The sequence below is a fragment of the Ovis aries genome, chromosome 5 (assembly GCF_016772045.2).
Source record: "Ovis aries strain OAR_USU_Benz2616 breed Rambouillet chromosome 5, ARS-UI_Ramb_v3.0, whole genome shotgun sequence".
In the NCBI taxonomy this organism is placed as follows: Eukaryota; Metazoa; Chordata; class Mammalia; order Artiodactyla; family Bovidae; genus Ovis; species Ovis aries.
The window spans coordinates 49,896,259-49,913,674 of NC_056058.1; the positions used below are offsets into that span (position 1 = coordinate 49,896,259).

A 17,416-nucleotide genomic window follows, 5' to 3' on the forward strand; every position below is an offset into this window, starting at 1 on the left:
CAGAGAAGCCCAAGAAAAAGATATAGAACTCATTTACAGGTAAAGCTAAGACAGAAGTGTTCAGGGAGCAGTCGCTGCCAGACAAGTTATAGGAACGAATTTGAAATTCCGGAGCAGACATTTTGAAGGGTCAACAGTGGACGCAGTGATTGGGATTGGAAGAAGATTTTTCCTCCGGAACCAGACATAACGATGGAAATGATGCAAATGAAACTACATCAGAATAAAAGGCAAGTGATGATCTTCATTACATTGATTCTTTCGTGGGAGGCAGGTTCAGAATCGATTCGGTATTCTGTACTGGAAGAGACAGACAGTGGCACGTTTGTGGCCAACCTGACAAAAGACCTGGGACTCAGGATGGGAGAGCTGGCTGCCCGGGGCGCCCGAGTTGTTTTTAAGGGGAATAGACAGCATTTGCGGCTTGATCCAGACACCTGTGATTTGCTGCTGAATGATAAACTGGACCGGGAGGAGCTGTGCGGCTCCACTGAGCCCTGCGTACTACCCTTCCAAGTGTTACTGGAAAATCCCTTTCAGTTATTTCAGGCTGCCTTGGTAATTAGAGATGTGAATGACCACGCTCCAGAGTTCCCTGCTAGAGAAATGCAACTAAAAATATCAGAAATTACTATACCAGGTAAGGTATTTCCCTTGAAAATGGCACAAGATTTAGACGCTGGTAACAACGGCCTTCAGAGCTACATAATCAGCTCCAACCCTCACTTCCACGTTCTCACTAGAAACCGCAAGGACGGGAGGAAGTCCCCGGAGCTGGTACTGGACAAAGCGCTGGATCGTGAGGAGCACCCCGAGCTCAGGCTAACCCTCACAGCGCTGGACGGCGGGTCTCCACCTCGGTCTGGGACCACAGAGATTCAGATCCTGGTCTTGGATAGCAATGACAACGCCCCCGAGTTTGCTCAGGAGTTCTATGAGGCTGAAATCCCTGAAAATAGCTCCCTGGGCTCTCTGGTTATCACTGTCTCAGCGAGAGATTTAGACGCAGGATCATTTGGAGAGGTATCTTATGCCCTATTTCAAGTCGATGACGTTAACGAACCCTTCGAAATTAACGCAAATACAGGAGAAATTCGACTAAAAAAGAAATTGGATTTTGAAGAATTTCAATCATATCAGGTGGATATCGAGGCTACAGACGGTGGGGGACTATCAGGAAAATGCTCTGTAGTCATCAAGGTCCTGGATGTGAATGACAATACTCCTCAATTGACTATGTCCTCACTGACTAGCCCCATCCCTGAAAACCTGCCAGAGATCCTAGTGGCAGTTTTCAGTGTATCAGATGCTGATTCTGGACATAACCAACAGGTTATCTGTTCTATACATGACAATCTCCCCTTTGTTCTAAGACCGTCCGTTGAGAATTTCTACACGTTGGTAACAGAAGGGGCACTGGACAGGGAGGAAAGAGCCGAGTACAACATCACTATCACGGTCACTGACATGGGGACCCCCAGACTGAAAACCGAGCACAACATAACCGTGCTGGTGTCCGATGTCAACGACAACGCCCCCGCCTTCACCCAGACCTCCTACACCCTGTGGGTCCGCGAGAACAACAGCCCCGCCCTGCACATCGGCAGCGTCAGCGCCACAGACACAGACGCCGGCGCCAACGCCCAGGTCACCTACTCGCTGCTGCCGCCCCCCGACCCGCTCCTGCCCCTCGCCTCCCTCGTGTCCATCAACCCCGACAACGGCCACCTCTTCGCCCTCACGTCCCTGGACTACGAGGCCCTGCGGGCCTTCGAGTTCCGCGTGGGCGCCACCGACCGCGGCTCGCCCGCGCTCAGCAGCCAGGCGCTGGTGCGCGTGCTCGTGGCGGACGCCAACGACAACGCGCCCTTCGTGCTCTACCCGCTGCAGAACGCCTCGGCGCCCTGCACCGAGCTGGTGCCCAGGGCGGCCGAGCCGGGCTACCTGGTGACCAAGGTGGTGGCGGTGGACGGCGACGCGGGCCAGAACGCCTGGCTGTCGTACCAGCTGCTCAAGGCCACGGAGCCCGGGCTGTTCGGCGTGTGGGCGCACAACGGCGAGGTGCGCACGGCGCGGCTGCTGAGCGAGCGCGACGCGCCCAAGCAGCGGCTGGTGGTGCTGGTCAAGGACAACGGCGAGCCGCCGCTGTCGGCCAGCGTCACGCTGCACGTGCTGCTGGTGGACGGCTTCTCGCAGCCCTACCTGCCGCCGCCGGAAGCGGAAGCGGCGGCCGCGGCGCCGGCCGACCCGCTCACCGTCTACCTGGTGGTGGCCTTGGCGTCGGTGTCGTCGCTCTTCCTCTTCTCGGTGCTGGTGTTCGTGGCGGTGCGGCTGTGCAGGAGGGGCGGGGCGGGCTCGGCGGGTCGCTGCCCGGTGCCCGAGGGCCACTTCCCGGGCCACCTGGTGGACGTCAGCGGCACGGGGACCCTGTCGCAGAGCTACCAGTACGAGGTGTGTCTGACGGGAGACCATAGAACTGGTGAGTTCAAATTCCTGAAGCCGATATTCCCTAACCTCTTGGTTCAGGACACTGAGAGAGAAATCAAGGAAAGCCCCAACTGTAGAAATAGTTTTGTATTCAGTTAAATGTCGTATTTGGTTAAGTGAGCCTCTCCTTAATTTTGGCAAACCTAGTTCCCATTGCAATACCTTTCTCTTAAGAAGTTGTACTGTTGTACAAATATATATATAGGGCTTCCCTCGTGGCTCAGTGGTAAAGAATCTGCCCGCAATGTTAGAGATCCAGGTTCGATCCCTGGGTCGGGAAGATCCCCTGGAGAAGGAAATGACAACCCACTCCTGTATTTTGGCCTGGAGAATTCCATGGACAGAGGAACCTGGCAGGCTACAGTTCATGGGATCACAAAGAGTCGGACACGACTGAGTGATTAACACACACAAATATATGTCTCTGTGCTAATTAGATTTAGCATTTTTAGTTGTACTGGATAGAGTATGTATTTTCTCCATATTTGACCTTCTCTTGGTGATTAATCTTTCCATAACTAAAAATTACTCAAGTACTATAAAAAATTCTATTAATATTTAAATCAACTTCTTAATGTCTTTTCAATGAAACATTTTAAAGCACCTGTGTAATCAAGCATTTCTGTATATTTTTGGTGCTTTTCTTTATCATACCGGAGAAGGCAATGGCACCCCACTCCAGTACTCTTGCCTGGAAAATCCTATGGACAGACGGAGGAGCCTGGAAGGCTGCAGTCCATGGGGCTGCTGAGGGTTGGACACGACTGAGCGACTTCACTTTCACTTTTCACTTTCTTGCATTGGAGAAGTAAATGGCAACCCACTCCAGTGTTCTTGCCTGGAGAATCCCAGGGACGGGGGAGCCTGGTGGGCTGCTATCTATGGGGTTGCACAGAGTCGGACACGACTGAAGTGACTTAGCAGCAGCAGCAGACCGCTCTTGTTGACTATTCTACAAAGCTATGGCCCCTGAATAGCCATGAGCATATCTTAGCATACTTGTTTCTCCAAAACTGTACATAAACATGCACTTTATTAAAGTAGTAATACACTACAATTTTGACCATATCCCACTGTGACCACCAATATGCTAGAGATTTATCTCTCTTATTTGTCTGCTACATAACCTAGCACATTGCAATTGCTACATACATACTCACTAATATTAACATAAAATTATTCTATAATAATTAAAAAGAAAAATCTGATGTAATTTGGCATTACTTCACTAACTAAAACTAAGTCACTACTTTTTAAATTATTTTTTAAAACACAGAACCTTAAATACACCCTAAGTCATTTCAAAGGACTCAAGAGGTAGAGGGCATCATATACTGCCTTGTCCTTCATTTTGCCCTATAACTAGAAGTTCAAATGTAGTTTAAGGTATGTATTTTTCTTGGTTTCCCTGAAGTTTCTCTGTACCTTCAAAAGAGTAAATTTCTTCAGAGTTTTGGTTATTCTGTTCTAGTCTGGTTATTGAATGATAATAGATTTTCACTTTGTTATTCTGCAGACATGGACAGTCTTTATCAACAAAACAGTGATATATTTTTTATGTCCAAGTTATCTTCTTTTGTTCTTCTATGTAGCTTTCAGACATTTTGCAAAGTAGTTTTTTCAATTATGCTAAACTTTCATTAGTAAGAAATAAGCATTGGTTTTTTTATCCTTTAAGACAAGAATAGAAATATAAACTAAGATAAGAAATAAACTCATCTGGCATTGAAATTGCTTTATATTGTGTTCATTAAACCAAGGAAGCTATGTGATTTCCAGCTAAAGTTATAGGGATATAACTATAAAGCCACTTATATCTATTAAAGAGTTTGCTTTATAAGTCTCAAGTATCACTCTACAGGAATTTAATTATTTGCATCTTTCCCTGAATTATATTTTTTCTAAGGATGTAATGAAATAAAAAATGAAAATTACTCTTAAAGTTATCATTGAACATATCTTTTCACCTTCATCCAATCTAATACTTGAAATTAGAAAGTGATAAGTGAGAAAAATTTAAACAAATGACATAAATATGTATTTAACTTTAATGATGCCTCCATTTACTGTTAGATAACTAAATGAAATAGTTTAATGTATGATGACAAGAAATCTGATTGAAGTTTTCACCACTGTATCTATTTCACCTCTATATCTCACCACTATATCTCAACATTATGAGAAAAGTTCATGTTTTTGTTTATGCCAGGAAAGTCCAATTTGTATAATTACCTAAATGAGTCTGGGCAAATAAACACTGAGAACCCACCTTTATTAACTTATATATGTTTTTGAAATTACTTTGTGTATTCATTTATAAATTACTGTGTATATTAATTTATAAATTACTATGTATATCTGTAAAGTATGGATCATTACTTACTGGCTGGATATCACTAGCAGACTTTGGTGTAGACCTCATCAACACTTTAAAATTCAACTAGAATTTAGTAGTAAATATCCAGGTAACTTCCACAAAATGAATACATCATAAAAAACAGGCCATTTCTATTGTTGCAAAATAAAAATAGAAAATGAGAGCCAAATATCTGGATAATAATACCCATTTCAATCACTTTCTCACATGTATTATATATGTTCATTTTTAACAATTCCTCTTTCATCATTTTTTTAGGCACAGCATAGAGTGTGTTTAGGGCTTCCCAGGTGGCAATAGTGGTAGAGATTCACCTGCCAATGCAGAAGATGCAAGTTCAGTCCCTGGGTCATGAAGATCCCCTGGAGAAGGGAATGGCAACCCACTCCAGTATTCTGGAGAATCCCATGGACAGAGGAGCCTCGTGGGCTACAGTGCACAGGGTCGCAAAAAGTCTGACATGACTGAAGTGACCTAGCACACACAGTATATTTAACATATGCTGTTTTAGTGACATAAATTCTACTTAAGTCAACGTGGCCCACATCACTTTCAGAACTCCTCTTCCTTATGGCCCAAAGTTACAAAATACAGATTTTAAGTAGTCTCAGATTTTAAGTTTTGCACATATTTGGTTGTATTCTGTTTCAAGTTAGAAGGATTATTTAACAGCAGAAAACAACTCTTCTTTCTTCTTTCACTTTCAAACAACTATAAAGCTTGGTTAAAATTCAGAAATTACTAGTTTGAAGAAACAGTAGATCATATACAAAGAACTGAAGGGGCCAAGTAAGCTTCCTGAAAAGGAAACTTCTTGAGAAAGCTCTGATCTGACTCCTACAGTTTGCCCTGAGGAAATCTGCAAAGCCTAAGAACAGTGCCAGGAAACCCAGGTTGGATTCCTGGGTCCAGAGGATCCCTTGAAGAAGGAAATGGCAACCCACTCCAGTATTCTTACCTGGAAAATCCCATGGATGGAGGAGCCTGGCAGGCTACATACAGTCCATGGGGTTGCAATGAGATGGACCCTACGGAGTAACTTCACTTAAGAACAGACAAAAGACTCCTGCTCCTGCCAGGGATAGAATAACTTCATATGCCTATGGCAAATTGGAGGCCAGTTCCCCTCTCAGAATACTTGTCAAATTCAGGGACATTCCAGTTAGAGGATTCAATGTTGGGAATATGCCAGTTCTTCTCAATCAATCTACTGATGCAATAAAATCCTAAAGAAAACTTCAGCAGATTTCTTTGTGAAACTGACAAGCTGAATCTAAAATTTATATGGAAATAGACAATACTAACCGAAGCAATCTTAAAAAAAAAAGAGTAAAACTAAAGGACTTAATTATCAGATAATAAAACCTATTACAAAGTATAGAAATTAAGACAATTTGGTATTGCAGGATAAACAAGGAGAAAAATTGAAAAAAAAGAAGGGCCTTGAACATAACTATGGTCATTTGATTTATGAAAAAAATGACCACTCAGAAATAGTGGAGAATGGAACTTTTTTCAGTAGATGTTGCAAAGACATTTGGATATTTTTATGAAAAAATATTCTGAGCCTAACCTCATTCATATTAAAAAGTTAATTTCTTGAGAATTATAGCTATAAATGTAAAAACTAACTGATATTTTGAAAACACCACACAACAGTATTTTCATCACTTTGCTGTATGCAAAGAATTAAAGAGAATACAAAAAAACTCAAACCATAAATGAAAAATATTGAAAATTAGACTAAATTAAAATTTAAAGGTTTTGTTCTTTAGAGATATCTTGAGAGTTAAAGTGCAAGCAACAGAATCAGAGAAGATACCTGCAATACATACTTCTGAAAAAGTACTTAAATCCAGAATATATAAGGAACTTCTAAAGATTGGTAAGAAAAAAAAGGCAAATGCCCTAATAAGAACAGTAGACAAGAAACTTACGTACTTCACAAGAATGTACTCTAATAAAAATAAACAAGTGAAAATGGACTCATTTAATTAATCTTCAGGGGAATCCTAATTAAAGTTACAATATGACATCACCACACACTCACCAAAATGGTTAAAAGACAATATCAAATGATGACAAGGATTTGGAGCAACTGGAGCTCTCACTCTTCACTGATTTTGGCAAAACCACATTAGAAAACTATTTTGTAATATCTAATAAAGCTAAATACATGTGCACATCTTAACCTATAATTGTGTAAATCTTAGGAATTTATTGAACATAAATGCACACAATATAAGTGCCCTCAAAGACAGCAAAAATATTCATAGCAGCAGTACTGAAAATATCCCCAAACTGGAAAATACCAATGTCCATCCACTGGAGAATAGAAAAACAAATCATTGTACAATAGAGTAATACAAAGCAATGAAATAAGTTAGAACAGTATAGAAGGGGTGGACTTTACAAACATACGAGTAATATTGTATAACTCCATTTGTGTGAAAGCTTAAAAACAAGAACAGAAAAAAAAAACACCCCACACTATAATAATAGAAATCAGAAGAGTTTTACCTTTACAGGGTAGTGACCAGATAATGACAGGAGGGGGCTTCTAGGGTTTTGGTAACATTTTAGTTTTAACTTAGGCTCTGCTTACCAGTGTGTTCACTTCCTGAAAAATTCAGTTGTACACACATGATTTGTTCCCTTTTCTGATGTATATTTAAAATAAAACAATTTTGCAAAATTGTAAACTTACCATATTACCAATTTCTTGAATATAATCAAATAAGAATCCCACAAGAGAAAGTCTGACTACTCAAAAGGTGTTTTATGAGGAATACTGATACATCATTTTAGTTCTGAAAAGTATTCTTTCACTGAAAGTTAACTTAGCAAATGCTTATTCAGAACTTCCAGTAACTAAAAACTGGAAATACAGAATCAATCGGAAGCATTTCTGACTTAAAAGGAAACTGATACATACCAAGTTAAAGCTCGGAATGAAACAGCCCATACTATATGCAATAGTAAATAATGACGCCTGGTGGCGCTGCAAGCTAGGAGTATGAATGAAGGGATCTGTGACTGCCCCGGAAGCCTTTAGAGTGGCAATCAGAACCCCGAGTGCTTTCTAAAAGAAGAAAGCAATTTACATAGAATCTAGGGGCAGAGATCTCTGAGAAGGGCATCGTCCTAGTGCAAGTCAATAAGATCAAATTCCATTTTATTTAACGAACTCATCTGGATTGATTGTATATCGAGTTGAAGAAACTACCTTCTTGCACCGGGTGTGGACAATGGAGACAGCGCCAGCAAAAACGCTACAAAAAAGGCAAGTTCTCTTTCTTGCTATATTGTTCCTTTTGTGGGAGGCTGGCTCTGAAGAAATTAGATATTCCATGCCAGAAGAAACAGAAAGTGGGTCTTTTGTGGCCAACCTGGCAAAAGACCTGGGTCTCAGGGTGGGGGAACTAGCCACGCGGGGCGCGCGAATCCATTACAAAGGAAACAAACAGCTCTTGCAGCTGGATATAACGACCGGGAATTTGCTTCTATATGAAAAACTAGACCGGGAAGTATTGTGCCGGGCAACAGATCCCTGTATACTGCATTTCCAACTATTACTGGAAAACCCGGTGCAAATTATTCAGGCTGATCTACAGCTCACAGATATAAATGACCATTCCCCAGAGTTCCTAGAGAGAGAAATGCTTCTAAAAATCCCAGAGAGCGTCCAGACAGGGACTGTGTTTCCTTTGAAAATAGCTCAGGACTTTGACATAGGTAGCAACACGGTTCAAAACTACACAATCAGCCCCAACTCCCATTTTCATGTTGTCACTCATCATCGTGGAGATGGCAAAAAATACCCAGAGCTGGTGCTGGACAAAGCACTGGATCGGGAGCAGCAGCCTGAGCTCAGTTTAACCCTCACCGCGCTGGATGGGGGGGCTCCGCCCAGATCTGGGGCCACTACAGTCCGCATCGAAGTCGTGGACATTAATGACAATGCCCCAGAGTTTTTACAGTCCGTCTATGAGGTACAGATTCCAGAGAACAGTCCCCTAAACTCCTTAGTTGTCGCTGTCTCTGCCCGAGATTTAGATGCAGGAACATATGGGAAAGTAGCCTATGCTCTGTTCCAAGGAGATGAAGTTACTCAACCATTTGTAATAGACGAAACAACAGGAGAAATTAGTCTGAAAAGGGCTTTGGATTTCGAGGCAACTCGATTTTATAACGTGGAGATTGCAGCCACAGACGGCGGAGGCCTTTCAGGAAAATGCACTGTGGCTATAGAGGTGGTGGATGTGAACGACAATGCCCCCGAACTGACCATGTCAAGACTCATCAGCTCTATCCCAGAAAACTCCCCAGAGACTGTGGTGGCTGTTTTCAGTGTTTCTGATCCAGATTCCGGGGAAAACGGTAAGATGGTTTCCTCCATTCACAATGGTCTCCCCTTTTTCTTGAAACCCACGTTCAAAAACTTTTACACTCTGGTGACAGAGAGACCGCTAGACAGAGAGGAAAGAGCCGAGTACAACATCACCATCACAGTCACTGACATGGGAACCCCCAGACTGAAAACCGAGCACAACATAACCGTGCTGGTGTCCGACGTCAACGACAACGCCCCCGCCTTCACCCAGACCTCCTACACCCTGTGGGTCCGCGAGAACAACAGCCCCGCCCTGCACATCGGCAGCGTCAGCGCCACAGACTCAGACGCCGGCGCCAACGCCCAGGTCACCTACTCGCTGCTGCCGCCCCCCGACCCGCTCCTGCCCCTCGCCTCCCTCGTGTCCATCAACCCCGACAACGGCCACCTCTTCGCCCTCACGTCCCTGGACTACGAGGCCCTGCGGGCCTTCGAGTTCCGCGTGGGCGCCACCGACCGCGGCTCGCCCGCGCTCAGCAGCCAGGCGCTGGTGCGCGTGCTCGTGGCGGACGCCAACGACAACGCGCCCTTCGTGCTCTACCCGCTGCAGAACGCCTCGGCGCCCTGCACCGAGCTGGTGCCCAGGGCGGCCGAGCCGGGCTACCTGGTGACCAAGGTGGTGGCGGTGGACGGCGACGCGGGCCAGAACGCCTGGCTGTCGTACCAGCTGCTCAAGGCCACGGAGCCCGGGCTGTTCGGCGTGTGGGCGCACAACGGCGAGGTGCGCACGGCGCGGCTGCTGAGCGAGCGCGACGCGCCCAAGCAGCGGCTGGTGGTGCTGGTCAAGGACAACGGCGAGCCGCCGCTGTCGGCCAGCGTCACGCTGCACGTGCTGCTGGTGGACGGCTTCTCGCAGCCCTACCTGCCGCCGCCGGAAGCGGAAGCGGCGGCCGCGGCGCCGGCCGACCCGCTCACCGTCTACCTGGTGGTGGCCTTGGCGTCGGTGTCGTCGCTCTTCCTCTTCTCGGTGCTGGTGTTCGTGGCGGTGCGGCTGTGCAGGAGGGGCGGGGCGGGCTCGGCGGGTCGCTGCCCGGTGCCCGAGGGCCACTTCCCGGGCCACCTCGTGGACGTCAGCGGCACGGGGACCCTGTCGCAGAGCTACCAGTACGAGGTGTGTCTGACGGGAGGTACCGGGACCGGGGAATTCAAGTGTCTGAAGCCGATTCTGCCCACCTTCCCTCTCCAGGATACTGTGAGGGAAATCAAGGAAAACCCCACCCTTCGGAATAGTTTCCTATTCAATTAAGTATTGGATTTTTCTGTCATTAAGCCCTACTTATAAGTTTGGTAAACTATTTTAACTTAAAGATACATGTTATCGATGCATATTATTGATGGTCCGTTTCATGATTGTTTTACTACTGCTCCTCATTGTGAAATTTTAAAGAGTCAGACAGTGGGTATTCACTGTATTTTTCATGCGTTAACTTTAGGGTTTTTGTAAATATTCAGTTCAGTTGCTCAGTCGTGTCCGAGTCTCTTCGACCCCATGAATCGCAGCACACCAGGCCTCCCTGTCCATCACCAACTCCCGGAGTTTACTCAGACTCATGTCCATCGAGCTGGTGATGCCACCCAGCCATCTCATCCTCTGTCGTCCCCTTCTCTTCCTGCCCCCAATCCCTCCCAGCATCAGAGTCTTTTCCAGTGAGTCAACTCTTCTCATAAGGTGGCCAAAGTATTGGAGTTTCAGCTTTAGCATCAGTCCTTCCAAAGAACACCCAGGACTGATCTCCATTAGAATGGACTGGTTGGATCTTCTTGTACTCCAAGGGACTCTCAAGAGTCTTCTTCAAAACCACAGTTCAAAAGTATTTAAATATTACTCTCCACTATATTGACAATCTGAATGAAAAGTAAAATTTTATTTTACTGTTTAGCTGCTAAGTCATGTCTGACTCCTTGCAACTCCATGGACGGTAGCCCATCAGGCTCCTCTGTCCATGGGATTTTCCAGGCAAGAGTATTGGAGTTGGTTGCCATTTCTTTCTCAAGGGATCTTCCTGACCCAGGAATCAAACCTGTGTCTCCTGCATTGGCAGACAGATTCTTTACTGTAGAGCCACCAGGGAACACTAAAATTTTATTTGCATAATTTTAAAACATTTTAATCATCTATCCTTTTTATAAATTTTATATTCCAAAGTCCTCAAGATTCTTCTCTAACTAGTAGTGACAGCTGTCATCACAAGTGACATGTAGGGACATGTTTAAAATATGTTTGATATTTTTTAACCCACCAATGTAAGTCTCATTTTTGAGTAACTCCTATAGTGTGAAAAACTAAAAATAGATACTAATGATGGCTAAATACCTAATAGCTAGTCACATTTATGTGCATTTCAATATATCACAATAGTACATACACATTTTCTATCAATACAGACTTCTGGAAAGTGTCAACACATTAAATTAGTTTTTGAACTTCATGTAAATATATGATGATCATTTAAAACACAATTATAAATGTTTAATAAATATTTGTTAATGTTATTAACAGTCCAATAGTGAATTTTAAAAATAACCTTCAGGGAATAAGTAATCCTAATATTCTCACTACAATATAGTACCCTTGCCAGTAAATAAAGTTATTAAATATCACCCTTTTATTTGCCTTCTAAACAGAAAACACCCTCATTCACCCCAAACTCTATTACAGAATATAAAGTGCTTCAGAGTACATTTCACCTCCTCGTCTTTGTCTAACAATTTGAAAGTTCAAAAGTATTTTTAGGAAAATCCAGATTATATTTTTTCAAGCTCCTGTGCCTATTTCTCAAGCTTCTATATGTATGTTCCCTCCTAAGACCTAAGTTAGTTACTAGGAGCAGGTTACTAGTCAGATTTTTCTCTTTCACTGATGTATATGCACCATTTACCTTTGTTAGCCACAAAATAATTTACTTTCACAATTTAACCCATATTTGGTTTGGTTATATTTGTAGTATATTATGAGAAGTCCCTCTTTACAACTTCCCATCAAAGTCAGGCAATTTATTCTAGAGTGACAAATGAGTGAGTATTTTCTTTTTATTCTTAATGCAACTGGGCTTAACTAAATTATATTTGGCTGTGTTCTGTGTTCAGATAAGTGAACTACATGGCTCTTTTTTCATAGATGATTACCAGTTAGTGAGTGTAGGGGGAACTTACACCAGATATTTACCCTATCCTCCTCCATTCTTCTTTGGGGGGAGTTGCTGCTTCTGCTGTTCTCACTCCAACCACATGACTTTAGTCGGTACAGTGGATGTTTTCAGTAAACCCATCTGCATAGTCCCAGAGGGTATAAAACATACAGGGGTGTGGGCCCTATGCTGCCAGGTCAAAACCTTTCCCTAGAAAGATATACTTTGAGTTCATTCATTGGCTTTATTGCCTTCTTCATGTTTGCAGAAAGACATTGCCTGAGTTGATAACTTACAATTGTTTTCTAATAAAACAAATAGTCATTTCCTCTCACTGGGCCTTGTACACAATGAACTTACGAAGGAAAAAAAGGTCCAAAGTCTGTGTATCCCAGAGACTGAAAAGTCACATTTTCCCAGAAGTTCCAGGCACACTGCAGTTTTGGGGGGAGTAAAATCTGGCTTTAAAAATGTATAACTTCTTCTAACACCATAGAACAAATTAGTAATTTTTTAATAGAATGTAAGCTTTGCAAGAGCAAGAATTTTTGTGCTTAATTTACAATTTTATCCCGAGAAGCTATAATAATTCCTGCACAGAGAAATACTTATTAAATGAAAAATAAATTTGTCTTGAGCTGAGTTTTACGTACCAAACTTGTACCTTTAAAGGGAAAATGAATTAGATTTAGATAAATAACTTATTTTATTCTCACAACTACTGTTACCTACCTGGACAAGACTGCATTACAGGTGCGGAGGAAAGGAATTTATAACATTTTATGACCCACAGTGTGTTCACTGCAATTTTGATATTATACTTTGAAATGAAAACTCCCTGAAGTTGTAAAGAAGAACGCTTGGTGGCGCTGCAGGCTAAGAGAGTGAAAAAAACAGTCTCTGCAGAGTCCTAGACTCCATAAAAGCCAATCTGTTTCTGGTAGCTCACAAAGGAAATATTTACACAGCTGGGGATAGGTTTCAGAGAGTCAGCTATCCCCTTGTCAGTCCATGACAAGAAGTAACTCAGAATTACAGAATCAAGATAGCAGATCTGGCGCAAAACAACTACTTTTTGATTAAATACTGCATCTTTTGGACTCGGGAACGATGGAGACACCGCTACCCAAAGTGACTCAGAAAAGGCAAGTGACCGCCATTATTATTCTATTATTATTGTGGGAGGCGGGCGGTCAGATCATTAAGTATTCAGTTCTAGAAGAGAGGGACAGCGGTTCATTTGTAGCCAACCTAGCAAAAGATCTGGGGTTGGGCTTAGGGGAGCTGGTTTCTCGGGGCGCCCGGATTCTTTTCAAAGGGAATAAACAGCATTTGCAGATCGAGCAGAAGAGTGGGAATTTGATACTAAAAGAAAAACTGGACCGAGAAGATTTGTGCGGTGACACGGATCCATGTATACTGCATTTCCAGGTGTTACTGAAAAACCCGGTGCAGTTTATTCAAGGTGAATTACAGCTTCAAGATGTAAATGACCATGCCCCAGAATTCTTGGAAAATGAAATCCTCCTGAAAATATCAGAAAGCAGCCATCCAGGGTCTGCATATCCTTTGAAAATAGCTCAAGATTTAGACGTTGGTAGTAATACAGTACAGAACTACACAATTAGCTCCAACTTCCATTTCCACCTTTTTACTCGAAATCACAGCGATGGCAGAAAATACCCGGAGCTGGTGCTGGACCAAGAGCTGGACCGTGAGGAGCAGCCTGAGCTCAGGTTAACCCTCACAGCGATGGATGGTGGGTCACCGCCCAAGACTGGGACTTCCCAGGTCCTCATCATAGTCCTGGACATAAATGACAACGCCCCTGAATTTGCTCAGCAGCTCTACCAGGTGCAGGTCCCAGAAAACAGCCCTATAGGCTCCCTTGTCATCACTGTTTCTGCTAGAGATTTGGATGCTGGGATCTATGGCGAGCTCTCCTACTCATTTTTCCAATCCTCAAATCAAGTCATTCAGGCCTTCGAAGTAAACACAGTCACAGGGGATATTCGATTAAAAAAAAAGTTGGATTTTGAGGAAATTAGATCTTACCATATAGAAATTGAGGCCTCAGATGGCGGCGGTCTTTCAGGAAAATGCACTGTAGCCGTAGAAGTAATGGATGTAAACGACAACGCCCCTGAATTGACCATATCACTACTCATTAATGATATCCCAGAAAACACCCCTGACACTGTGGTCGCTGTTTTTGGAATTTCAGATTCAGATACTGGTAACAATGGAAAAATGATGTGTTCCATCCAAGACCATCTCCCTTTCCTACTGAAGCTCACGATAGAAAATTTTTACACTTTGGTAACAGAAGGCGCACTGGACAGAGAAGAAAAAGCCGAGTACAACATCACTATCACGGTCACTGACATGGGGATCCCCAGACTGAAAACCGAGCACAACATAACCGTGCTGGTGTCCGACGTCAACGACAACGCCCCCGCCTTCACCCAGACCTCCTACACCCTGTGGGTCCGCGAGAACAACAGCCCCGCCCTGCACATCGGCAGCGTCAGCGCCACAGACACAGACGCCGGCGCCAACGCCCAGGTCACCTACTCGCTGCTGCCGCTCCCCGACCCGCTCCTGCCCCTCGCCTCCCTCGTGTCCATCAACCCCGACAACGGCCACCTCTTCGCCCTCACGTCCCTGGACTACGAGGCCCTGCGGGCCTTCGAGTTCCGCGTGGGCGCCACCGACCGCGGCTCGCCCGCGCTCAGCAGCCAGGCGCTGGTGCGCGTGCTCGTGGCGGACGCCAACGACAACGCGCCCTTCGTGCTCTACCCGCTGCAGAACGCCTCGGCGCCCTGCACCGAGCTGGTGCCCAGGGCGGCCGAGCCGGGCTACCTGGTGACCAAGGTGGTGGCGGTGGACGGCGACGCGGGCCAGAACGCCTGGCTGTCGTACCAGCTGCTCAAGGCCACGGAGCCCGGGCTGTTCGGCGTGTGGGCGCACAACGGCGAGGTGCGCACGGCGCGGCTGCTGAGCGAGCGCGACGCGCCCAAGCAGCGGCTGGTGGTGCTGGTCAAGGACAACGGCGAGCCGCCGCTGTCGGCCAGCGTCACGCTGCACGTGCTGCTGGTGGACGGCTTCTCGCAGCCCTACCTGCCGCCGCCGGAAGCGGAAGCGGCGGCCGCGGCGCCGGCCGACCCGCTCACCGTCTACCTGGTGGTGGCCTTGGCGTCGGTGTCGTCGCTCTTCCTCTTCTCGGTGCTGGTGTTCGTGGCGGTGCGGCTGTGCAGGAGGGGCGGGGCGGGCTCGGCGGGTCGCTGCCCGGTGCCCGAGGGCCACTTCCCGGGCCACCTGGTGGACGTCAGCGGCACGGGGACCCTGTCGCAGAGCTACCAGTACGAGGTGTGTCTGACTGGAGGTACTGGGTCCGGCGAATTCAAATTTCTCAAACCTATTGTCCCCAGCCTCATGAGTGAAGGAGCTGATGTGGACACCGCGGAAAACGCTAACTTTAGAAATCGTTTGGGGTTCAGTTAGGAATCTCACTTGACAAGAGATGATCAATGATCATATTCACTATTAATTTCCAACCCTTTCATTAACATGAAGAGCTTACATATTCACACATTCCTTAAGTATTGTCCTATTTATAGTTTGAAGTGTTTTACATTCCGAATCTCTAGGTGGTTTTTATTGTTGCTCTTTTGTCGATTTTGATAAGCCCTTAACATTTTGCATGGGAGATCAAACATTTAGCAGAGAAATGGTGTTTCTCAAGTTTTGGAGGTCAGATTTTTCTAAGTCAGAAGTGTTTTCAGGTTCCTGATAGTTGAACTTGTTCGTTGATAACTTGTTATAACTAAGAGAATTGTTTTATGATTATTATTGCATGTCTGACTATTGTAAATGATGGCTTTTTAAACATTTTTCACTTATGCAAAAAATTTTGCGACCTTGTAAACTGCTAGAGTTCTGTAGTGTTGTTTCAAAAACACTATTGTCTTTCCTCAAATGAACTAATATTTTATCTGAATGCTTTCTGAGTACTTTCTTTCAAAGTTGGTATCGTTTAATTAGACCACCTACTATAATTTTTAAAGGATTTAATCCCAGTTAAGTAGAAAAATGTTGGTAGTTATTTCTTTTTCATAATAAATGGCTTTTAGTATGAAAATGATTCTTTTAGTTATTTTAACATTTAATAAGAAAAGGAAAGCAAATTAACATTCTCCCACTCAGAAATAATTTTCAACATCATCCTAAAACATTTCCATGATGCTTATAATAGATGAAAATAACATAAAATGGATCCGTAATAAATTCCTATCTTTATAATTAAAACTATCAGATTTTACTTGAATAAAAACAAAATAATATGTAACTACAGAACTTGCTTATGCTTAAATAAGCCCTACAAGGTTAACAAACAAGAATGTGATGCATATTAAATATTAGCATCACTTAACTGCCCTCTTATTAGTGAGCAAATAGGGACCTCCCTGGTGACCCACTGGCTAAGTCTCCCGGCTCCCAAAGCAGGCACTCTGGGTTGAGTCCCTAGCCAGAGAACTAGATCCCTCATCCTGGCATCCCATCATTCCACATGCTGCAACTAAGACACAGCTAAGAGTCTGCCTGTTGCAACTAAGACTCAACATAGCTAAATAAGTGAGCAAATAAACTTAAGAAGATAGCAAATATATAGAGTTGTCAATGTTTATAATATTTGCAATGTGATTTTTTTCCCCCTTTGAGATTCTGATTTTGTTTCTTTTGGATATATAACCAGAAGTGGGATTGCTGGATCATATGGTTCTGTTTACTTTTAATTTTTAAAATTAGTGTTTTTTCCAAGTGCTGTGGACTCAGTTGTGTCTTCCCAAGATCATACATTGAAGCCGGAACCCTCAATGTAATGGAAATTGGAGCTGGGCCTTTGGGGTATAATTAGGTTTGGATACCCTCAGGAGGGCAGGGGTCTTCTTCATGAGATTAATGCCTTCCTAAGAGACAGCAGAGAACTTGCTCTTTCTCTCATGTGAGGGCACACTGAGGTGGCCATCT

General features: G+C 44.3%; 3 protein-coding genes across 3 annotated transcripts; all 3 read left to right on the forward strand.

Moving 5' to 3' along the window:
- Nucleotides 1-52: 52 nt before the first annotated feature.
- On the forward strand, nt 53-7,566 carry LOC114114885 (protocadherin beta-6-like). Its single transcript, XM_027970327.3, has one exon. The coding sequence runs from the start codon at nt 193-195 to the stop codon at nt 2,584-2,586; it is 2,394 nt and encodes a 797-aa protein (XP_027826128.1). The 5' UTR covers nt 53-192; the 3' UTR covers nt 2,587-7,566.
- A 332-nt stretch (nt 7,567-7,898) lies between these two features.
- LOC101102480 (protocadherin beta-5) lies at nt 7,899-13,027 on the forward strand. Its single transcript, XM_027970328.3, has 2 exons — nt 7,899-9,244; nt 9,326-13,027. Exons 1-2 carry the CDS (start codon nt 8,113-8,115, stop codon nt 10,501-10,503), a joined length of 2,310 nt encoding a protein of 769 aa, XP_027826129.1. The 5' UTR covers nt 7,899-8,112; the 3' UTR covers nt 10,504-13,027.
- A 307-nt stretch (nt 13,028-13,334) lies between these two features.
- On the forward strand, nt 13,335-16,526 carry LOC101102726 (protocadherin beta-17-like). The gene has a single exon (XM_012178635.4). It carries the CDS (start codon nt 13,496-13,498, stop codon nt 15,887-15,889), a length of 2,394 nt encoding a protein of 797 aa, XP_012034025.2. The 5' UTR covers nt 13,335-13,495; the 3' UTR covers nt 15,890-16,526.
- Nucleotides 16,527-17,416: the final 890 nt, after the last annotated feature.

What these genes read in the sequence shown, in the direction of transcription:
- LOC114114885 (XM_027970327.3), top strand. Translation starts at nt 193, where the DNA reads ATGGAAATGATGCAAATGAAACTACATCAGAATAAAAGGCAAGTGATG.
- LOC101102480 (XM_027970328.3), top strand. Translation starts at nt 8,113, where the DNA reads ATGGAGACAGCGCCAGCAAAAACGCTACAAAAAAGGCAAGTTCTCTTT. An exon ending in TCCAGATTCCGGGGAAAACG is followed by an intron (nt 9,245 to 9,325) that starts GTAAGATGGTTT and finishes CTCTGGTGACAG; the next exon opens with AGAGACCGCTAGACAGAGAG.
- LOC101102726 (XM_012178635.4), top strand. Translation starts at nt 13,496, where the DNA reads ATGGAGACACCGCTACCCAAAGTGACTCAGAAAAGGCAAGTGACCGCC.